Source organism: Psammomys obesus, unplaced genomic scaffold (genome assembly GCF_907164565.1).
Source record: "Psammomys obesus unplaced genomic scaffold, mPsaObe1.curated_primary_1811, whole genome shotgun sequence".
In the NCBI taxonomy this organism is placed as follows: Eukaryota; Metazoa; Chordata; class Mammalia; order Rodentia; family Muridae; genus Psammomys; species Psammomys obesus.
The window spans coordinates 22,389,832-22,413,912 of record NW_026596166.1 but is presented as its reverse complement, the minus strand read 5'-3'; the positions used below and the strand labels follow the sequence as shown (position 1 = coordinate 22,413,912).

At 39.2% G+C, this 24,081-nt stretch overlaps 1 protein-coding gene and 1 pseudogene across 5 annotated transcripts in view; one reads left to right on the top strand and one right to left on the bottom strand.

Moving 5' to 3' along the window:
- The first annotated feature begins 1,496 nt into the window (after positions 1-1,496).
- Positions 1,497-24,081, top strand: part of Mia2 (MIA SH3 domain ER export factor 2) — a 94,571-nt gene continuing 71,986 nt past the window's right edge. For 3 of the 5 annotated variants that reach the window (XM_055595434.1, XM_055595433.1, XM_055595432.1), the window contains exons 1-6: positions 1,499-1,803; positions 5,668-5,801; positions 8,590-8,676; positions 13,947-15,186; positions 21,858-22,040; positions 22,140-22,198. In XM_055595434.1, coding sequence (XP_055451409.1) covers positions 1,689-1,803; positions 5,668-5,801; positions 8,590-8,676; positions 13,947-15,186; positions 21,858-22,040; positions 22,140-22,198 — 1,818 coding nt within the window. In that variant the 5' untranslated portion in view covers positions 1,499-1,688. Of the gene's footprint in view, positions 1,804-3,229; positions 3,245-5,667; positions 5,802-8,589; positions 8,677-13,946; positions 15,187-21,857; positions 22,041-22,139; positions 22,199-24,081 lie in introns of those variants that run through there. The other 2 variants (XM_055595435.1, XM_055595436.1) reach the window with 2 other exon arrangements.
- Positions 7,018-7,188, bottom strand: LOC129667851 (U4 spliceosomal RNA; annotated as a pseudogene).

Sequence of the window (24,081 nt, the reverse complement as noted above, 5' to 3'; positions counted from 1 at the left end):
TCCTCTACTGTTTTTCCACAGCAGGTGATTTAAAACACAGTAGTTACCATAGTAGTTTTACCATAGTACCGTACTATCAATGTTTTCATTACTTGCTGCATGACATTGGGTAACTTAGCTTGTCTCTGCTGTGGCTTATATGGAAATATCAGGGCAATAATGTCATTTACCCCAGACAACCAGTATGAAGTTGAAATCAAATCATGTATCTGTGCACATTATTTAGGCACTTTAGGTCATATGTGGATCATAGTGAACAGTTATTATGTTTTATATAACTGTGACTTCATAGTAAAACTGAAGATTTTTTAAAATACCCAGAGGAATAGTTTTTCTGATAATTTCATTATATTTCAAAATTATCCTTTTTTTGTCTTTGTTTTGCTTTGTTTTTTTGAGTTAGGGTTTCTCTGTGTAGCCTTGGCTGTCCTGGACTCACTTTGTAGACCGGCTGGCTTTAAACTCACAGAGATGTGCCTGCCTCTGCCTCCCCTAGTGGGGGATTACAGGCATGTGCCACTGTGCCCAGTTCTCAAAATCAAATCATACTTTTAACATAAATTAATACTGTTTTTTATATAACTATATACCTTCTTTTCCCTCCGCCCCTCTTTTTTTCTAGACAGAGTTCTCTGTGTAGCCTTGGCTGTCCTAGACTCACTTTGTAGACCAGGCAGGCATTGAACTCAGAGATCCACCTGCCTCTGTCTCCCAAGTGCTGGATCTACAGGCATGTGCCACCAAGCCCAATTTACCTTCTCCTTTTTTTTTTTTTTTTAAGATTTATTTATTATGTATACAATGCTCTCACTGCATTACAGCTGCACGCCAGAAGAGGGCACCAGATCCCATTATAGATGGTTGTGAACCACCATGTGGTTGCTGGGAATTGAACTCAGGACCTCTGGAAGAGCAGGCAGTGCTCTTAAGCTGTGAGACATTTCTCCAGCCCCTACCTTCTCCTTTTTAATACCATGTGTACAGCATTTTTTTTTTAACTTTAATTTCTATTTTTTGCAAAACAGTGAATTCATTTTGGATCATGCATCTAACTTTTAAAATTACAATTATTTATTTGTCTATTTATCTATTTATTTGTTCTTTGTGTGTGTGGGTGAATGAGTGTACATCAGACTACCACTTGTGGGAATCAGTTCTCTCTTTTAATCAAATGGGTCCCAGGTAATATTAAACTCAGGTCATCAGCATTAGTGGTAAGTACATTTATTCACAGAGATATTTTCTGACTCTATACCTTCTCTTTTGAAGTTAGAATTCGCATGCAGTAAGTATTTGTTTTTTACTTGGTGACTAATCTGCCTGAAGATCAGAGATTAAGTACCCTTTTGTGGAGGTGTGAGAACTGTCCTGCTGAGTGCAGGGTGCCTTTAAGTGAGTCAGTTTCACATGGTCCAACTTTATAAAACACTAGTCCAACTAAAAGTCCCTGTTAATTATTAAGCCCTTCTGTTTTATCTGGCTAACTGACACTGCAGATTGAGACTGGAGAGTGTTAATTCCTGAAGCTGAGCCGGCACACCTATAGAACAATGTAGCTACAGAGGGACTGAAAATACTCTGCCTTTTTCTCTTGCACTACAGAAGGAGTATCTGCTGTTTTGCTGCCATGTCTGCAACCTAGCAAGCCCTCCAGTGCCTGTTTAGGATTCCTGGTGGCTTGTCTAAGCATGGCGGAAATCAGTGTTCAAAGAATCCTTCTTTTGGTTGTTTCTCTGACAAAGTGTCTGGAGGGCACGGAGTTGCTGGCACACCTTAAAAAGTGTGGTGACTTGGAATGTGAAAGTAAGTTTGCTTTTCTTCTTCTTCTTACACAGAGTTATAAAATCACATTAAATGTTACTGTGGGTGGATCTGTGTGATGAAAACTCAACATTTAATAGTACTGAAAAATACTTGAATTATAAAGTATAGCTTGATATAAAAAAGGAATTCTAGAAACAAAGCATTTTATGATAACACTATTATAAATTTAACATCAGAAACAAAAATAAAACATATAGAAATGTCACAAATGGTTGTAATCCAAGTGTCAAAAACTTAATATCCAACTGTTTTGCTATTTTTTTTTTTTTAAGACAATGAGTTGTTTAAAAAGATATCAAATAGTTTGGTAACTCACTGTTGATGAACCTTCTACATTTTAGTTTCTATTTCACAATAGAACTTTCTGGTTCTCATGAGTTTCCCCCCAAATATTTCTGTTTTCAACCATCATGATTTAGCTGTCTTAATATGAAATGCTAATCATTTGTGTTAATTTATTATGTAAAAGTGCTAAAATAAATGTTCCAATATAGATATGTATGACTTACAACATTCAATATTAAACTTTCTTGAGTCTCTATGAAGAGAAATTAATTTCTACTTTGTTGTTTAAGAACTTATATTTAAAATTTTTATTTTTATTATATATATGTATATATATATATATGGGTATTTTGCCTGTATGTATGTGTGTATATGTATACCACATATGTGCCCAGAGCTCATGGCATCCAGGAGAGGGCTTTGATTCCCTGGAACTTGAGTTACAAACAACCATGAGCTCCATGTAAGTACTGGGAACTGAACCTGGGTCTTCTGAAAGAGCAGTAAGTGCTCTTAACCACTCAGTAATAGCTCCATCCCCAAGAACTTAATTTTTTGGTATACACATGATGGTTTAAAATAACTTTATCCTGCTGTGTATGATGGCACCAAGAAGCAGAAGCAGGCAGATCTCTAGTTCCAGGTTGGCTTGGTCTACATAGTGAGTTCTTTGTCTAAAAATAAAACAACAAAAACAGAAAAAGAAAAAATTGTGTCCTTATCTTAGAGTTCCTGAAAATAAGTTTTATTTTTCTAACATAAAAAGTATTTCCAATTTTTCAAAATGAAAATTAAAGTACGAATTGTAATTATATGAAATACAATAATGTCTAAGACATATATATACACACATATATGTATATATTTAAAGATTATATACTTCTATTTAATGTGTATTAGTGTTTGCATGCATGCATATAAAGGCACTGGTTGTGTACTAGGTGCCCTCAGACGCCAAAGAGGGTTCTTTTTGTTTGTTTGTTTGTTTGTTTTTATTTTCCTGACAGGGTTTTTCTGTGTAACCCTGGCTGTTCTGGACTTGCTTTGTAGACCAGGCTGGCCTCAAACTCACAAAGATCTGCTTCCCAAGTGCTGGGATTAAAGTTGTGCACCACCATGCTCTGCCGACTACATGGTATTTTATAGTAAATATCTTTTAATTTTCCTCTAATACTTGCTTTTTATATTTTAATAGTACTTTTTATTTATCCCTTGGCAAATCCGTACATTTATACTATGTGTGTTGATCATTTACCCTACATCCCACTTCTAACTCCACCTGCGGGTCCTGAAACATGTCTTCTCCCAATTCATATTCTTTGAAAAAAGTTCTTTTTAAAGATGTGTTTATTTTATTTTATGTGTGGGTATTTTGCCTGCATGCTATGTGCTTGCAGGGTGCAGGTGGAGATCATTTTAGAGGCCCTGGAATTGGAGTTACAGATAAGCACCCTGTGGGTTTGAATCATCCTCCTGAGCCAGTGGCCACAGCCCTAAAGAAAAATGCCTCTCTTTGCCCAGAAGCTGCGGGCTAGCTGCTGGGGCTAGCAGCTGTTGGCTACCAGTGGGGGCATGTGGGTCCTTCCCTGCTGTTTTGGAATGTCAATGGCTTGAGCTTGTACAAGTTTTTGGCTAGCTGCTGTGAGTTTGTGAGTCACAGCATGTCCAGAAGACAGCATTTCAAAATGCAAAATGATTAGTTTAAATGTAAAAATTTCACTAGTGGTATTTTTTATGAGCAATCTTTTTTTTTTTTTTAACCTTTTGGAAAAGTTGTTCAATATGCCAGGGAAGTTTGTCACCTCAGAACTTTGCAGTGATTCTTTCCCATTTTGCTTTAAATCAGCACTTAAATATTTTTAGGGGACAACAGAAATTCAAATTCATAGTAACTTATAATGCTATTTTGACTCTTATTGAAGGGCTTCATCAGTGTGTTTTTAAATTTTGCACATTAGTACCACATAGTTATATGTGTGTTACTTTAGGCATTGAGGGCTGAATCATGCATTCATGGTTTGCTTAGAGTTACTGTGAGCCTACTATGTCTGGGCTGTGTGTATTAATACAATGTGTCTTAAAAGGGATAAAGTGAAATGTAAGCTGTTTTTTATTCTGTAGGAATGTTCATTTTATTTAATAATGACAAAACAGATCATTGTAGAATAATAGCTATGTAAAATTATAAGCATAACAGGTAATGCTGGAGTTCAGACTCAGAAAAAAAAGCAGGATGTGAGCTAAAAATGAAAAGAAGTGGAATTTTTCTGAACTGAGGGAAATATGGAAATAGAACCATATGATAAGGATGGTGATGTTGCAGTGAAAAACAAAACAAACAAAAAAACAAAAAAATCCTCAGGCAAAGCTGGCCAACCAGAGCTATATGATCAGCCCCTAAACCTTAGCTAAGGGCTCATGTGTTAGAATGAAATGGGGTTGTTTACCTTATAGATATGTATTGAGGATTTAACAGAATGAAAATAGAATGCCTGGAAATGTGAGGGTACCGGGAAGAAAGGCAGCGTTTGGCACACACGAGAGAGCAGTAGTGACTCACTCTGAGAGAAACCGATTTGTAAGCTGGAGTGTAGCCCTGCATCTGGGCAAAGGAATAGGAGAGGTTGCTTAAAATAGGGAAGGCAGGGCCTTCAGAGGCAGATTTGTGGTGCTTACCGCTCTTGCAGGGGATCTGGGTTCATGTCCCCGTACCCACGTGGTAGCCCACAACTATCTATAGATCCAGTTCCAGGGGATCTAGTACCCTCTATGGCCTTAGTGGGCACCAGAGTCACATACATACATACACATACAGGTGCACATACAGACATGCAAGCAAAACACTCAAACAAATAAAGTAAAAACATCTTTAAAATATAAAATAAAATAAGGAAGGAGAGCCTGTGAAATGAATCAGTAGGTAAAGGCACTTGCTGCCAGGCCTTACAACCTGAGTTTGGTAAGCAGGCCCACAGAATAGAAGGAGAGAACTGACTCCCAAAAGTTGTACTCTGACCTCCACATGTGCACTACATGTGTAAACACACACACACATAATTTAAATTTAGAAAATAGGTAAGTGGGATCAGGTTGTGAATAATCTGCTATACTGTGCCAAAATAATCTGAGCTTAAGTCTGCATGTAGTGAAAAGTTTATTTTGGTTCTTGAGAACATAACCAATATTAGTAAATTAATATTTCAAACTTTATTATTATTATTATTATTATTATTATTGAAATATCCCAAACTCTTGAAATCCTTCTCAGCTTCATGAATGCTGTGATTACAAGTGTGAACCATCAGCCCCAGCCATCATCTCAAAATTTAAAGGATGGATTTAAGGAAGGCAAAATGGATGGAGGAGTCAAGTATGGTGCTATAAATCTAAAATTTCAGCACCAGGGAGGAGCTGAAGCAGGAAGATTTTAAGTTTGAGGCAAGCCTGAGATACATAGCAAGGCCTTTTTTTTTTTTTTTTTTTTTTTTTTTTTTTTTATAAATAAGTGAGAAGCAATAGCATTTCAAAGTGTTTGCTTTTCTTCGTGTGTCTATACAGCTTTAATCAGCAGAGTCTTAGCCCTGAGAGACCACACGGGACCTGACTGTCGATACCTGAACTTCACTGAGGGGGACGAGATCTCTGTCTATGTTAAGCTTGCAGGAGAGAGAGAAGATTTGTGGGCAGGAAGCGTAAGTATCTAGCTAAGAACTGAATGCAGAAGAAATGACCAATTTGTACAAGGATACTTGCTGTTAGTCTATAAAAGAACTTTCATCTAACAACTTCAAAGCTCTGTATAAATATTAACAACCCTCATCCAACCTAAGCAAACAAACAAAAAATTTATCATACGCATTCCTTTATTCCAAGCCTTTGGGCAGCAGAGGCAGGTGGATCTCTGTGAGTACAAGGCCAGCCTGGTCTACATAGCAAGTTCTAGATCATCTAGGGTTGAAAAAAAAAAATCACATTTAGTGGTGTCTCTAAAATCTTTTCTTTTTAAAAATTTATTTATTTTTATTTCATGTGCATTGGTATTTTGTCTGCATGCATCTCTGTGAGGGTGTCAGATCTTGGAGTTATAGACAGCTGTGAGCTGCCATGTGGGTGCTGGGAATTGAACCCAAGTCCTCTGTAGGAACAGTCAGTGCTCTTAACCACTGAGTCATCTCTCCAGCCCAGCTCTAAAATTTCTGTAGAGGAGGTTTTGGGAAAGACAGCTTGAGATGGAAGACTGAAGGAGTGCTTTGAAATTGCTTTTTACATAACATACATAATCTTAAATTTAGAGTTCATATTTATTTAGGAAGCCTTCGAGAGTGCTGACACATAATATGTCAGCCAGAACTCTCTCTGTGCTGTGAGAGAGACTGGGAAGTTGGTTGGCCAGATTTCAAAGCGTGTTTGTCTGATGAGAGAGAGAGCAGAGGTGTGTTGGAGAGGTCAGCAAAAAGGTTGATGTTGCAGGGAAGAAAGGTATATAAAATTTTCATGGAAAATGACATAATAACTGGGAGATCTTTTCATTTGGCCAAAGTAAAAGAAGCCCACGCTAACTCTCAGGATAATAATTAATGCTTTCAGTTGAAAATATTTATATTTCTCATGTGTATTATGTTTTGTAATGAGGGCATGCTGTGATCAGTTTACTTTCGAGCTGAAAAGAGATGACCAATCTAATGGAGTCCCCCAAAGGTCCCATATTGTGCATATATCAGCTTCTTCCCTAATATCTCCTCTGTGCTAACTGTTTGAATGAATAATTTTATTTTTGAGACAGTTTCATATAGCCTGGGCCCTCCATAAGCTCCCAGTGTAGCTGAGGACGAGGCTGAATGCCTGATCCTCCTGGTGTACCCATCTGTACCCATCTGAAGGCACAGGCTGTATCTGAAGCCCTCCTCTTCCCACAGGGGATATGTAACCAAACCTTTGCCACTGGCCAGATTTGCTTTCTACCCTGCATATCCTGGGACTCCTTATTGCTTAGGATGGCTTTAGGGAAAAGTTTTCAATTAGCAATAATCGCGCCTTGGATAAACCTCATTGGCTATGATACTGCCACTGCACAAAGCTTTTAGGATGGCTTTAAAATACCTGTCCGTGTTTTGAATGTATCACAGAAATCTGATTTGGGTATAGGAAAATATAGTATATGTCATAAGAGGCAAAGAAAGCTATCTGTTTTGTTTAGTAAGCATGAAAATAATTCTACACAAATATAAAATAAAATAAGGAAGGAGAGCCTGTGAAATGAATCAGTGGGTAAAGGCACTTACTGCCAGGCCTCACAACCTGAGTTTAATTACCATTTAATGGGTAAGGGTTAGGTGGAACTCTCAGCTGCCTTTAGTTTGGTACATTTACATGTTTAGTTTAATTGCTTCTCTGCCTTTTAGCTAAGCTAAGTAGAGAGGGTTAGTCTGCACTCATAACCACTTAAGAACTCATAGTGGTGGACTCATAGACTCATTCCAAATAGCTGTAAATGAAGACTGTCTGGACAGCTAGAAGAATCTTAGTCAATGTGTGATGGTGTTGGATCAGAAGACAGAAAACTTTAACAGGAATAAGAGGGCTTGTGAGTGGTTGAATGGTGACTTCACTCTTGGGGGATATCCTACATGTGCTCAAGCTGGGTCAAAGAATCTGTTACCAGGTTAGCTCAAAAAGCCAAAAGGAACAGCATCCTCCTTTGGGAGCACATGGACCTTAACTACCTCAATAAACCTGTCTGCCGCATCCGGGAATGTAAATCCCTTTCTCGAGAACTCTTGAGCTTGCCACAGTACTGTCTTCCTGCTGTCAACTGGACTGTTACTTTTTGATAACGCAGATCTAAGAGTGTAAATCTGCAGAACCTGGGCAAAGAAAGTCCTAGGGAACAGGGCAGGGGTGGAGCAGGAACACGCACTTGCTACTCTTCCAGAGGACCTGGTTTGGTTCCCAGTATCCACATGGCAGCTCACAACTGTCTATCACTCCAGTCCTAGCTGGTCTGATGACCTCTTCCAGTCCCCACAGGCACTATAGGGAAAACACCCATACACATAAAATAAAACTGTATAACTCTTAAAATCTATAAAAAGAATGAAGAGAGGGAGAGCGAGAATAATAGGAGTATATAGTATAGCTTTTGACATTTGCAACAGTGATATTTTACAGTTTAGGTCATCATGCCCTTAAGTTAATATTAGTCTGTCAAATAACAAAACAATAAGGCCTCACTCATGTTCTTGTTGAATGTTTGTTTGGCACTGGGGCTTGAACCTAGGACCTAAGCAAGCAGCTACCACTTAATTATATCCACAGTCTGCATTCATGATTTTTTAGGTGGCATTTGATCGCCAATTAATATTCTGTGATTGAACATAGCTAAAGCCAAGGTCACAGAGCAAAATGAGGCCCAATAGTTAGGCCTACTTCAATCACTTTTCCTTCATAATCTTTGTTTTTGTTTTTGTTTTGTTTTGATAGAAAGGAAAAGATTTTGGATTTTTTCCCAGAGATGCAGTCGAGATCGAAGAGGTGTTCATATCCGAAGAAGTTGAAATGCCAACTAAAGTGAGTAAACTCATTCCCGGCTATTAATTAAATTTAAAAGTTCTTGGCAAAAATGGCCTCCTTGGCATAAATGTTCATTGATTATGTACCTCATTTTGTGAACATAAGTGGTAGTTATTAAGAACTTGTTCTTGGCATGACTTGGGTATGTGAATACAATTAAACAGAATAGAGTTGATGACAGTTAAAGATTTAGCTTTCTGAAAAATTAACAGAGTACAGTGGTTAAACGTGTGAATTCTGCAGAGGGCGTGAGCTTAAAGCCCGACTCAACCACTGACTAGGGCTGTAGTATTGGCTGCTTAAGTTTTATCACCTGAAAAATAGCAGTCACATGTGTTAGTAACGTAGCAGTAACTCCAACTGATTGAAGAATATTGAGCACACAAGAAGGGCACAGAACAGCACACAGTTGCTATTCCTTAGCTACAATTACTGATACTGTTGTACTACTAGGACCAAAAGGTATTTCTCCTACCACCTTCCCTAGGCCTCATATCTGAACAACCACTTTGGCTATTGTTTATGTTAAGTTAATTAATTTTATTATTTTATGTGTAGGAGTGTTTGTCTGCATATATGTCTGTGCACCACATACATGCCTGGTGCCTGCAGAGGCCAGAAGAAAGCATCAAATCCCCTAGAACTGGAGTTATAGACAGTTTTAAGCTGCCATGTGAGCACTGAAAATTGAATCTAGGGCCTCTGGAAGAACTGCTCTTAACCTCTGAGTCGTCTCTCTGGCCTCATGATGTTGGAATTGTTTTTTTTTTTTTTAATTTTATTTATTTGTGGGTGTGAGTACGTGTGGGCACACATGCATGTAGGTGTCTTTTAAGTCCAAAAGGGGTCAGATCCCCTGAGAACTTAATTCTAGTTCTCTAGAAAAGCAGAGCAAATACCTCTTTTCGTTTGTTTGTTTTTTGAGACAATGTTTCTCTGTGTAGCTCTGGTTGTCCTAGAACTCATTTAGGAGACCAAGTTGGCCTCCAACTCAGAGATCTGCTGGCCTTTGCTTCCTGAGTACTGGGACTAAGTACTGTCCCACTGCTGTTGGAATTCTTAATGAAATTCAAATAATGTTGAGCTTGGTATTAAGAAAAGGAATCAGAAACTGATATTTTAATATATGAATTTGATTTGCCAATTTAACTCAGATTCCGGGTTTTACCATGAGTAAGGTCACATTGTGAAGTGAGACTGTTTGTTTCTACAAACTGTCTGTTATTGGCACTGGGATTAGCTGTCCACTTCCTGCAGGATACTTGGGCCTGTCACTTCTGTATTCTGTTCTGTAGCACATTCTCTTCTCTGCAGTTCCACCCTTGTAGACCTAATCCAAGGCATAATCTCCTTTTTCGCAGTTATATTATTATTGTGCATTATGTGCCTGATGAGGGCAAGGATGCATTGCCAGACAATGTCTGTGCAGGTCAGAGGACAACTTTGTAGAGTCAATTCTCTCCTGCAACACTCACGTGGACTCCAGGGATTGGCCTGGCACGCCAGGCTGGCACAGCATACCCCTTCACTCACCCAACCATCTCACCAGCCAGCAGTCATCACTTCCTGACTGGAGGATAACAGTCTTCTAACTGGTTCCATTTTGCTTTTTTCTAGTCTGTCCTTCAAACAGTAACAGATCTTATAAAAACAAAAACAAAATATCAGGACACGTCATTCCTTTTGTTAAATCCCATTCATGGCTGCTTTTCATTTGATCTGGCATATAGCCTAGACTCCATCTCTGGCCTCACAGGTCCTGTTTCTGCTGCTTCAGTTTCTGTCTTGTGCCTCTCTCTCATAAGCCACACACACCTCTGGACAGACTGGCTTTTAGATTGTTCTTAGATGTGCCAACTCCTTCCTAGGCCAGGAACTTGAAGGGGCTCTTTTTCTGGTAGAACACCCTGCCCTATTTTCATCTCACACTTTAGATTGCAGCTTAAAACATTAGTGCCTCTTGGGGAAACGTTTGGAGTATTTTCCTAGATCAGGTTCTCAACCTTCCTAATGCTGTGATCCTTTAATACAGCTCCCCAACCACAAAATTATTTCATTGTTACTTCATAACTGTCATTTTGCTACTGTCATGAATCATAATGTTAATATCTGATATCCGACCCCTAGGAAAGAATTTGTTCGGCGTCAAAGGCACTGCAACCCACAGGTTGAGAACTGCTGCCCTAGACTAGTGCTGGTACTAGCAGTGGATTTGTCTACATTCATCAAATTAGATGCAATTATTATGTGTCTTTTTGTGTGCCAACTACTACTCTGTATAGATTGGGGACATGGTATGATTGGGGGCATTGGATAATTAGTTTGCAATAAAAAAAAAAATGAGAGTCAGTGAGATGACAGAGCCAGTGAAGGAGCTTGTCACAAAGCCTGATGACCTGAGACTGATTCCTGGAACTCATGTAAAAGGAGAAGGAAAGAACCAACTCACCTCCACATGAACATCATGGTTTATGTAGGCTCAAATATACGTAATCAGGCATGTGTACACGTGTGTGTGTGTGTGTGTGTGTGTGTGTGTGTGTGTACTCATATGTGTGCATATGCTCTTGTGCTACTGCCCATGTGTGGAGGTCAGAGGTTAACTTGCTGGAATCAGTTCTGTCCTTCTACTATGTGAGTTTCCACAGTCTTGGTGGTCGGCACCTTTACCTGCTGAACAATTCAAATACATGAGCGTATGGGAGCCATTTCTGTTCAAACCACTACAGCTAGGAAGTTTACGCTCAAGCTGCTGACATCTGGTAAGGGTGTTCTTGTTATATGACTCTGTGGTGGAAGGAAAGAGAGCGAGAGAAGGCAAAACAGAACAAGTGCTGAGCCCATCCTTTGGTAAAGAATCACTCTTGGGATGGTGCACCCACTCCCATGATAACAAAGCGCTTTTTTTCTATTCACACTGACCTTGTGGCCTAATCACTTAATCATGAGGGCCCATCTCCTAAGACTGGTAAGTTTCCAATAAATGCTTTTCGAGAGGCACATTTAAACTATGTAGCTTATGCCCTCAAACCACTGCACAGATGCATGCGTTCACTTATTATACTCTCAGGTGGTGCAAGATTTTGTAGCTAATACAAGTATACTTTCTCATCAGAATTTACTTGTTGGGGCCCTGCAGGAGGAACAGCAAAACAGTGTTAGAACTCATGGAATGTGGCCCACTGGTTAGCACAACCTCCATGGGTGTGCCTGAGAGGCAAAGTCCCAGGGACTTCCTGTCTCTATGACCTCATCCTGTCGTAGAGCTTTGCTCTGCTTGTTGTCTTCACAGTTACTACATCCCTTGTAATCTATGAGTTGTATGAAAACCCTAGGGGAGCTTCCAGCCCCTCACTGGGCAACAGATTACTGTATCTATTACAGTAATAGTGCTTGATCTTTTTCAACCCCTTTTGCTACAGCAGATTAATGATTCATCCACCACCCTCAGAAAGATCTTAGAGATACAGATTGTTAGCAATGACTACCACCTCTAGGAAGAATTTGAGAAGATTGTTAGTAAAGTTAGGTTAAGATGGTTTTTGTTAGTGGCTCTGATACAGAAAATCTTAGATAACATTTGGAGCTCAGAAAGGGACTCTTCTCTTAATAGATGAGCTAGGGATCTTTTGAGGTCAGAGAACAAGAACAGTGGTGGCCTGACTGGTACTAGTTGATGTGCCTCTTTCTTGCTGTAGCTTGACTGGTGATCAAAGTGATGATTAATTTCTTGTATTCATTTTTTCCCTTAGCTTCCTGATATGATTCAATAAAAAAATTGTCAATGAGTAAATGTGCACCGTGAGGATTTAAAGTGGAAATGACTGATTGTTTTTTATATACAAGTTTCAATTTGTGATTCTCTTAGGATTTTTATAGGATCACTTTTTAAGATAAATAATAAGAGTTTTGATCCTTTCTTTGTAACTGTAAATTGTAGCCTGCCAGTAAAGAGAGACTGACTGAAAAAATTACCTTCCTTGCTTACACTTTGTTAGTCTATAACAAATTTCTTAGTTATGAATGTATGTGGGTTCTTGGGAATAATTTGTTTTCTTCACCTGTAATACAAAAAATTTGATCATGTGAGCAGGGTATTGGGGAACATGTTTTTTCTAGGTAAATATAATTGTTTACTTAAAGAAAAATACAGTGTAACCACATTATGATATCTGTACTGCTTGTAAGATTTTCCTGGGAGGGCTGGAGAGATGGCTCAGAGGGTAAGAGTGCTGGCTCTTCTTCCAAAAGTCCTGAGTTCAATTCCCAGCAACCACATGGTGGCTCACAGCCATCTATAATGAGGTCTGGCGCCTTCTTCTGGCATGTAGGCAGGATATTGTATAAATGATAAATAAATAAATCTTAAAAAAAAAAAGATTTTGCTGGGATATACAAGCTGCAGGAGAAAAACAAAGTTGGAGCTTGCTTGTTGGAGTTTTCTCTATTCACCCACTGTGTGTGTGTGTGTGTGTGTGTGTGTGTGTGTGTGTAAAGTTGTTGGAGCTTTTTTTGTTAGAGCTTTGCTTCATCCATCCAGCCACCAAGTATGTACATGTGTTTGTGTGTGTGTGTTTTAAGAGGGTTACTCTGTATAGCTTTGGCTGTCCTGGACTTTGTAGACCAGGCTGGCCTCGAATTCTGCCTCTGCCTCCCTGAGTGCTGGGAGTAAAGGCATAGGCCACCATACCTGGTAAGGATTTTCATTTAAGTTTATGCCATTAATCCTTAGAGGTAAGTTGTGATGCATGTGTTCGGGGTTCAGAGACCTGATTGCAGTTTTTGCTCTGGGGTTATGCTAGTTGCATATAGTTGAGAAAGTTGTAGTTATCCTTTTACTTTTTGAAATAAAGTCTTTTAATGAGACATTTTTAAATTTACATCTTTCTCTTTGTGTGTGTGTGTGTGTGTGTGTGTGTGTGTGTGTGTGTGTGTATGCCACATGTGTACAGTTGCCTTGGGAGGCAAGAAGAGGGTGTTGGATGTATTGGAACTAGCAGCAGCGAGGGAGCTGCCTGATGTGAGTGCTGGAAACTGAGCTCAGGTTCTCTGGTAGAGCAGCCAGTACTTTTAACTGCTGAGCCACCTCTTCAGTCCATGATACTGTCCTTCTGTAAAGACTAGCTAGCCTCAGATTCACAATCCTCCTGACTCAGACCACAAAATTCAGGGATTATTGATGTGAAACAACACACCTGGCTATAGTCCTCTATCTTAAAATGTTCAGGGACAGACATTTATGATTTGTGTGTGTGTGTGTCTTTTAGGAATCTGACTTTCTTTGTCTTCTTGGAGAAGGGTACATATTTGGAAGTGAACAGAGTGAGTTAATCAGTGGTGACGACGAAAATATGTATCCATATGAAAACGATGAAGACCAAAAATACGATATACAAGGTGATTTCCAGCCAGAGCCTGACTTTTATACAGAGTTTGAAGGGACTTTGTTTGAAGAGCAAATTTCAGAACCAGAAACTCCTGAAGATTTCAGAATTTCCAGTGCGTCAAACGGCTGGAAAGAGGCCGGAAACGCAGGCAGTGGCGAGCTGGGTTACACCCCAGTCTGGGACCAGGCCTTGCCATCCCTGAGTGTGCCAGAAAAGCAAGGATGGTTTGGACTGAGGAGAGAAGAAGCTGAAGAGAAGCCTTTTGAACCAGATACTGAGCCCGCACAAGAAAGCTCATTTCAGAGTAGGAAATTAACAGTGGAGGAGGAGAATGACCTGGAGAAATTAAACAACGGCGAACCCCAGATAGAACTTGAGCAAGATCCAAAATCACAGCTTGATTCTGAGGCACCAGAAGCCAGCTCGGTGCTGGAGGAACAATACGAACTACCTTCTGAGTCAGAGCATGTTCTCAAACCTGAAGCCAATGCCTGGTTTGGCGGCGGATTCACAAGTTATTTAGGTTTCGGAAAGGAAGACACAGGACTTGAGTTATTGTCGGAAGAAAGCAATCCGCCATTAGAAGATGGTCCCAATTCTGTTCCACTGGATGAAGAAGCCTCACCTACATGCAGGGAAATATCAACAGACAAGGAAGAGACAGTCATTAATGACAGCTCAGTCCTCAGTCCAAGCTGGTTTTATTTTGGTTTCGGTATGCTAGGCTTTGCACAAACTAATAAAGACGGAACTACCTCTGACAATGGGGAAAGTGAAGATGGTGGGGGAGATAGCCACAAATATCCTATAGCGAGTGACTTTGACCCGGAAAAGGAAGAAGAAAGGGAAATGATAGCACCTGTGGAAACAGAAACAGGCAAGGAGAGCCCCCTGGAGAAGAAAGGTGATTATGGTTCTATGCTATATCTGAAGAAGTTCTTTGATAATCCTTGGAGCTTCCAGAATCACCCAGAGGATACAGAATCACCATTTTCCAAACAGATGCCGGGTCAGGAGGATATAGTCGAAAATGACAAAACTGAAAAACTTTCCACTGAAAATTCTCCCACAGATAGCACGAAAGATCCCATGATGCTGGAGAACAGACACAGTCCGTCAGGTTAGTATGAAAAGATGTATTAACATATTTGTTAAGGTAATTTATTTTCGTAAGTACAAATCAGATGAAAAGTTCATGCTTGAACTGGGAGATGGCTCTGTGGATTAAGCACCTGCTGGAAGAGCCTGAGGATGAATTTGGATCCTCAACAAACATATGCAAAGCAGGCCAGACATGGTGGCTGTTAACACCTCAGCACCCAGAAGGTAGAGACAGAGGATCACAGCAGCAAATTGACTAACTAGATTAGCTGGAACTGCCGAGCTCCAAGTTCAGCCCTTGCTGCTTCAGTTGCTGAGGCAGAAAAAGATGTCAACTCAGGTCTCCACATGCACACACTCAAACACCCAAATACATAATGCTCTAAAAAGAAATAAATTCTGTGTTTTTCAGAATTGTCAATTACCAACAAGAAATATTCTTATTGTTTGATTTACTTGTGAACTTATAAAACAAAACCTAAGGAAAAGAATGATTAGCAATGTCTTGATGTTATGTAAAAAATTGAAAATATTTACAGTATATTTTAATTATCAGATAACTATATTATGTAAATTGTTAAAAAATATAAATCGGGTGAAGGCCTTTTTAAATGAAAGAAATTTCTGTTCTTTTTATCTTTATTCTCACCATTTCCCCAGCGATCCTAGTTTTCTTCTTTTTTGTGTTTGAAGTCCATTTATTTTTTCCCCCTCTCATTTCCTAAATAAAATCTTTATATTATTTTGCTTTGATTAATCTATTTTATCCAGGCTCTGTTGGCTTTCCATTCTGGTAGATAAGGATTTCACTAACTGATACTCAGTTTTTAGACATTCCCGATAGAATCATAATGACATGGTTTTCATTGGAACCTAAGTTAAGGAAAACTTCAGTAATTCAAAATAGTCCAGTTTTTTGTTTTTTTGTTTTTTTGTTTTTTTGAGGCAAGGTCTCATTATGTAGATAAGGCTGGCCTTGAATTCACAGAGATCTACCTTCCTCTGCCTCCAGATCAGGGATTAGAGGGTACACTACCACACCCCACTAAGTTTTGATTCTGAAATAACATTTTATTTTATCTGCAGTTATATTTTGTTTTCCTAAAAAGCACTATGATAAAGATTTTCCTTAAGTGTACTAGGTCCTAGAGAATTTCAAGCAGGGCTAGAGAGGTGGCCGAGGGTGGGGGTAAGAATGCTTGCTGCTGCTCTAGGTCAGTTCCCACCGTCCTCATGGTGGCTCACAATCACCCCTAACTCCAGTTCCAGAAGATACAGTACTCTCTTTTGGCTTCTGTAGGCACCAGTCATATACCAGTCATGTGGCACACATATATACAAGCAAACAAAACATTCAGACATGTAAAATAAAAATAAAATACTAAAAAATTTCAATCACAAATATTGTAAAAGATTTTCAACTTTCTTATTTCTGAGAGTTCACCAGAGGACTGTACAGTGGGTGAATATTGGAATAAACTCCTCTATTTAGGTGTGTATCTATTAGCCACTTCTGTGATTAAAACCACATGGGTTGGGCCGTTGTGGTACTGCATACCTTTAATCCTAGTACTTGGAGGCAAAGGTGGAGGCAGGTGGATCACTGTGAGATCCAGGCCAGCCTGCTCTACATAGTTCCAGGACAGCCAGGGCTACAAACAGAAACTGTTTCAAAACAAACAAACAAGCAAACAAACAAACAACAACAAAAACCACAGGACAAAAAGACTCCCACATGGGTTGTATGTTAAGTGAAGATCTACATTCCATAGCTCTCAGTCACATTCTGATTTGTCTGTGATGGATAAATCAGAGACCCAGAAAAGGACTAGAGAGATGGTTCAGTGGTTAAGAGCGCTTGATGTTCTTCTATGACCCCAAGTTCAGTTTACAGCACCCATATGGGGCAGCTCACAAACTCTAGTAACTCCAATTCTAGGTGATATGATGTTAGGATATATTTAGAAATATATCTCATTCAAAAGATCTGGCTGTACAACATAACAAATGATGCCCTTCTCTGGCCTCTCGGGACACTGCATACACACACAAAGAAGGCACACACACATATACCTAAATAAAAATTTAAGAAAAGATTTTTTAAAACCCTCAAAAAATATTGGTCACACACACACACACACACACACGCAGTAGTGGTGACACATGCCTTTAATCCTAGCACTTCGGGGGTAGAAACAGTCGAATCTCTGTGAGTTTGAGCCCAGCCTAGTCTACAGAGAGTGAGAGTTCCAGGACAGCCAGGGCTACAAGGAGAAACCCTGTCTCGAAAAACAAAAAACAAAACAACAAAAAAATTACAACTTAACTTTATGATTTCAAGATGTCCTGATAAATAGGTGTTTTAAATTTTCTTTATCATTTCATAAAGTAATACTGGTAAATTTTCTAAACAAAGGCTAAGACACTGGGTATAATGATGCACTCCTGTATCCCTGGCATGGTGGTGATATACCCCGGCAACCTTAGCAGCTGGAGGCAAGAGTATCAGGAATTCAAAGCCAACCTGAGCTATATAGTGAGTTCAAACTAATTGCTAGCCTGGGCTACATAATACTATGTCTTAAAAAGAAAAAGAAAAGAAAGACCAAGCCCCTGACCAACAGGCAAGCACAAATTATAACCAGTTTTGATGAACTTTGATGAAAATAAATACTTTTAAGTTTCAGGAAATAGATACCCCATACATAAACAAAGCAGGATGTTTTAAAACCTATATGAAGTAAGTGAAATACAGATCATTTAGAGTGTGTGTGTGTGTGTGTGTGTGTCTGAGAATCGAACTCAGGACTTCGCTAGAAATGTACTTCATCATTGGAGTCATATCTCCAACCATATTTTTACTTATTCTTTTCACATTTAATGTTATTTTTATTATGTTTTTGTTTGTTTGCTTGTCTAACTATGAGGCCCTGGCTGACCTAGAACTCACTTTGTAGACTAGGCTGGCTTTGCTCTTACAGAAATGCCCCTGCCTCTACCTCTGCCTCCCAAGTGCTGGGATTAGTTTTTTAGTTTTTGTTTTGAGAGAGGGTCTCATGTTGGCCAGAGGTGGCTTTGACTTTCTCATGCAGCAAAGGCTGTGATCAAACTCCTTATTCTTTTGCCTCAGCTTCTGAGTAGCTCAGTTGCCAGGCCTGTACTATTAGCCAGTGTCATTAGCCCCGGCTTAAAATGTTTGCTTTGCTTTGAAACAACAAAAAAACAAACCAAAACCATAGTAGAAGGATAAAGATTTAGACAAAACCACAGACCCTATTTTCTGAGTGTTAAAGAATAGCTATAGAGACAGTTATTTTTTCCCCCGAGAACTTCAATAGCTTTTAGAAACAAGTGAAAACTGTGTTAATTAGAATTGGTGGATAAGAAAATGAATTGTGATTGTAAATCACTGTGAAAAGCTAAGACTTGATATGGCTATAGCAATTTGTAAAACATATAAATTATGGAAGTGCTAACTACTTTACAAAAGAACTCCAACTAGATTTATTTAAATGATTTTGTGAAATATAGTTAAAAAATATTGCTCTATTTGACTTAAAATTCTGTTAATAATGTGAACCTTAAAGGTTAGGTTTAAGTCACTATAATATATCCCCAAACAATAATAGGTGAAAATACCATATGGATTCACAGTTTTTCTTATGATGTACTCATTTCAAATTCAGTGTAAAACAGTATTTTGAAAACAACAAATATAATAACATATAAATTTTAGTACAATTACTGAATATATTCCTTCTAATACTGTTAACACTATTGTATATCAGCATCTGAGTCCTGCATTTATGTCAGTCTCAGAGAACTTGCACGGTAGCTTGTGTATATAGTCCCAGAACTCTAGACGCAGGAGGCCCACATGAGTCTAAGAGTTCAAGACCAGCTTGGGCAACATAAAAAGACCCTGTTGCAAACGAACAAATGAGCAAAGCCCTCGTTTGGGTCTCTATTACCAAATGAAACAAACCAAAAACTAGACCCGGTTACTGTTTTTTAACTTTAATGTCCACATATGATATTATTAAATTACTAGTAACGTTTATTTGCCTGGGACTTTTTTACTGTAAAGTTTTTTTTTTTCAGTGAGTTAATTATTTTTTGCATGTGGGTGGTTTGCCTGCACATCTGTCTGTGCACTGTGCCACATGCACGCCATGCCCGTAGGGACTAGGAGAGGGCACTTCATCATCCGTACTTGGAGCACTTGGGTGCTGATAACAGAACCTTCGTCATCTGGAAAAGTAACTAGTGCTTTTGTGTGTGTGTGTGTGTGTGTGTGTGGTGTGTGTGTGTGTGTGTGTGTGTGTGTGTGTGTGTGACAGGGTCTTACTATGTAGCCTGTTCTGGAGCTCACTCTGTAGACCAGGCTGGCCTCAAACTAACTAGATCAGCCTGCCTCTGCCTCCCAAGTGCTGGAATTAAAGGCCTGCACTACTACACCCAGCATAGCCAGTGGTCTTAACATCTCCTGAGTGCTGGGATTAAAAGCATACAACACCATCTCCCAGTGACTGTGGGATTTTAAAAGTCTTCAAAAGTAATTGTTTCTCTTACTATGCTCCCTTAACCATGTATTATGATACTGTATATACTAACAAAGTGGAACAGACATGGAATTAAAGGGACAATCAAGGCTGGAGTTTGAAGGTAACAAACTCCAAAAGAAATGCATGACATTTGATTGGCACCTGATCATTTGAAAACTTTTCTTAATATCCTAGTGATCCTGGTGATCCTAGTTTAGGCCTTTTCTGCCTAAATGTTTGATCTCTAGGACTCACATGGTACAAGGAAAGTCTTGATTCCAGCAAGAGCCTCTGACCTCCACACACACGCTGTGAAACACGAGCTTTCACACACATGCACATGTGAAAAGCTTGAGTGGTGGCAGGTTTCACATTTAATGATGTATTTTATCACATACACAAGCTTCAGTGCAGCCAAGTTCCACCAGTTTTGGAACTTGGAATCAATTGCTATAAATTCTGGTATGGATTTTTATGCTGTTAACTATTTGTTTTATTTATTAAATAGAATTAGCAACCAATATGAAGCATCTTGAAGCTACTGTAAGTAATTTTGGTCATTCTGACTCCCTGGTTCTCTAACAGATAAAGCAAGCAAAGTCTGCTTCATTGAGTGATGGCTACAGATTATATCTTTTTGGATAAATGTTCTTAACAAGAATGAAATCTTCTTTATTTTATTTTTTTGAGACAGGATTTTTCTTTGTAATCCTGGCTGTCCTGGAACTTGCTCTGTAGAAACAGGGTGGCCTCAAACTCAGAGATCTACCTGTCTCTGTCTCTCACAGGGATCAAAGGTGTGTACCACACCTGGCAGAAGTATTTTTTTTATTTTTTGAGATAGGGTTTCTCTGTGTAGCTCTGGCTGTCTTTGAACTCACTCTAAGTAGAGCAGGCTGGCCTCGGACTCACAGAGATCCCTCTGCCTCTGCCTCTCAAGTGCTGGGATTAGAGGTGTGTGCCACCACTGCCTGGAAGAAATATTTTTTTTTAATTAACTTTATTATTTTATTTATGTGAGTATTTTGCTTGTATGCATATTTGTGTAACACCAGAAGTCAGTGATGGATCTCCTGGAATTGGAGTTACAGATGCTTGTAAGCGACCATGTGGTTGCTGGGAATTGCTCTGCTATAGCAGCAAGTGCTCTTAACTACTGAATTATTTCTTCAGACCCAGGAAAGAAATCTTAAATATATATATATTATTTCTTTTTATTTATGTGTGCCAATGTCAAGGTATATGTGTGACAATCAAAGGACATATTGCAGGAGTTGGTTCTCTTCTTGCACCGTGTGGATCCTGGTGATTGAATTTAGGTTGTCAGCCTTGGCAGCAAGCGTCTTTACCCATTGAGCCACCTTGTCAGCTCAAGGAATGAAATCTTCATGAGAGCTATTTATTATTTTTAGTCATGAGCTTATACAGTAGAAGAAAGTTGATGTTACGTTAGTTTCCTGTTTGTTTTATTTTGTTTTTAAAGCCTGGGTTTTGCTAGGTCACCCAGACTGATCTTGAAGGTGTGATTATCCTGTCTCTGTTTACGAAATGTTAAGATTACGGTCCGGTGCCACCATGCTTAGTTTCCTTTTTTAAATTTTTTAAAAATTATAGATTTGCTTGCGTAAACACAATTTTTAGAAGAAAGCTGAATGTATAGAATATACATAAGTACAGCTTTTTTTTTTTTTTTAAAAGCCTTCCGTGGCCAAGGTAAAGCATTGTACGGTCATCTGAGTAAAGGCTTCTCCAAGCCGCGGTCTTAACCTCCAGCCCGTGAGCCCGTTTCACGCGCATGCGTTAGAGATAATTCTTTGGGTATACTGAAGATTCCTTATGAGTGGAAAGCAGGACAGCGCCAGTAAGAGGCGAGAGGATGCAAAGCCAGCTGGTATGAAACAGAGGATGGGTCCATGAAGCAAAGAATGTGGGAGGCTTTTGGAAGCCACAAAAGGCAAGGGTTTGAATTTTCCTCCAAGTTTCCAGAAAGAGCGCAGTTCAGCAAATATAGCTTTAAGGGTTTTGACTTCCAAAAGTCTAACAGAATGACTTCTGTTTTAAGCCAAAAGCTTGTGGCCACTGCTAAGAGGAAGCCAACGACAAAGCAAGTGTTCTACAAAAGACATTTCTCTTTATGTGTTTGTAGATATGGCCTCTGAAATAGAGTCATCTCTGAGTGTCCATGAAGAAATACATTTAAAAATCTCATCCTCTAAAAGGAATGAGGAAGACTCCAAATCATGTGTGGATTCTGAAGTGCCTGCTGTGGCAGAATCAGACAGCACTGTGGAAGATGCCTTGCTCGGTAGTCAGCTGGTTTCTCAAGCAAGTAAGAAACAGTTATTTGTTCCAGTTCCTCAACTGAAGAAGAAATTAGATTCTGAAATTATATACCAAGTGGTGATGTGTTTTATTTCTAAAACAACAGAGCATGTCTACGGCTTCATGAACTCTGCACTTTCACCAGCTGAAATTCTTATAGAAAGTGTAAGTCACATTTAAAATTTTTATTTACTTCCCGTGTGTGTGTGTGTGTGTGTGTGTGTGTGTGTGTGTGCATACCATGATAAACACATGGAGGTCAAAGAACAATTTGCTGGAGTCTATTCTCTGCTTATGGTCTTATTAAGGATCAAACCCACTAAGCTTTGTAGCAAGCGCCTTTACCAGATAAGCTGTTGCAACCACCCCATGTATTCTTAAATTCTTAAATGTTTTGCAATATAGGAATGACTTACAGGCTTGAGTGGCTCCTTCCTATAGAAGCCCCACAGTGCTTCACTTTCCATGATATCTTATGTATGGGTTCTTCTTATGGAACTTTTTCCCCTTTGAGACAGGGTTTCTCTGTGTAACCCTGTCTGTCCTGGAACTCCCTCTATAGACCAGGCTGGCCTCAAACTCAGAGATCTACCTGCCTCTGCCTCCTGAGTGCTGGAAGGTTTGCACCACTGCTACCTCCAGCTAGGAATTTTTTTAAAAAAAGATCTTGAATAATACTTGTTGTGTTTTTTGGTAAAATTATGCAAAATAAGTTAACTAGAAATAGTATGAATTAAAGAGTCTTGTGCAAATTGTAACAAATGACAGTTATGATCTTGAAGTGGTTTACTAAGAATACTAAAGCAACTAGTACTATCAGACTTCACTGTAGCAAAAATTCCAAATTCTGTTCACCTTTCTCATTTGCTGCTAATTTGTTTATCAGCTAGATGTGGTGTTACACACCTGCAACGCCAGCATTTGAGAAGTAGAGGCTAGATGACTGTGAAGAGGCCTTCAAATACACAGTGAGACTCCATCTCAAAAAAGGGAGGGGGCACTGGAGAGACAGCTCAGTGGTAAGAAGCACTTGCTGCTCTTGCAGAGGACCTGGATTCAGCTCCTGACATCCACATGTCAGGTTCCAACCATTTATAGCATCAGTTGCAGAGGCTCTAGCACCCTCTTCTGGACACCAGGAACACCAGGCACACACATGTGCACATATATATTTGCAGGGGAAACACACACATAAAATAAAAATAAAAACAACTTAAAAAAAAAAACCAACACTAGCAGGGCAGTAATGGCATGTCTTTAGTCCCAGCACTTAGGAGGCATAGGTGGGTGGATCACTGTGAATTCAAGCCCAACCTGGTTTACACAGAGAGAGTTCCAGAACAGTTAGGGCAACACAGAAAAACCCTGTCTCCAAAAGTAAAGACAAACAAACCAAAACCAAAACAGAAACAACAATATATTATTAAATGAGACATAATCTCATTTGCAGCAGGACCCCATCTTGGTACTTAGCATATAAGAAATCTTTTTGCAGCTGGCCATGGTAGCGCACCCCTTTAATCCCAGCACTCAGGGAGGCAGAGGCAGGCAAATCACTGTGAATTCAAAGCCAGCCTGGTCTACAGAGTGAGTCCAGCCAAGGCTACACAGAGAAACCCTGTCTCGAAAAACCAAAAACCAAAAAGAGAAAAAAAAAGATCTTTTGCAAACTTATTTATTATTATCTCCAAGCTGATTGAGAAAGCATTTCTATCTGCTCATTTACTTTATAGGTTTTACTCTACTTGGAAGATGTAGATAGGAAAAGGTATAATTTTAATATCATGATGTAATTTTAATATTGTGATATTATATAATATGTAATAGGCACTCCCACAGGATCTGCCTAGGAGATGGCTTACATAGTATGGGAAGTATGGGAGAAGAAGCTAGAAAGTGTCCTAATACTGAGGGAAAAGTAGAGTTAGCAAAGCAAAAAAAGAGGACATTCTGTGGAGGAAATAGCACTTTTAACACTTATGAAGTAGGAGAGAGCATAACTTTTTGAGAACTATATATAGTTAATTCATCTTGATGGAATAGGGAAG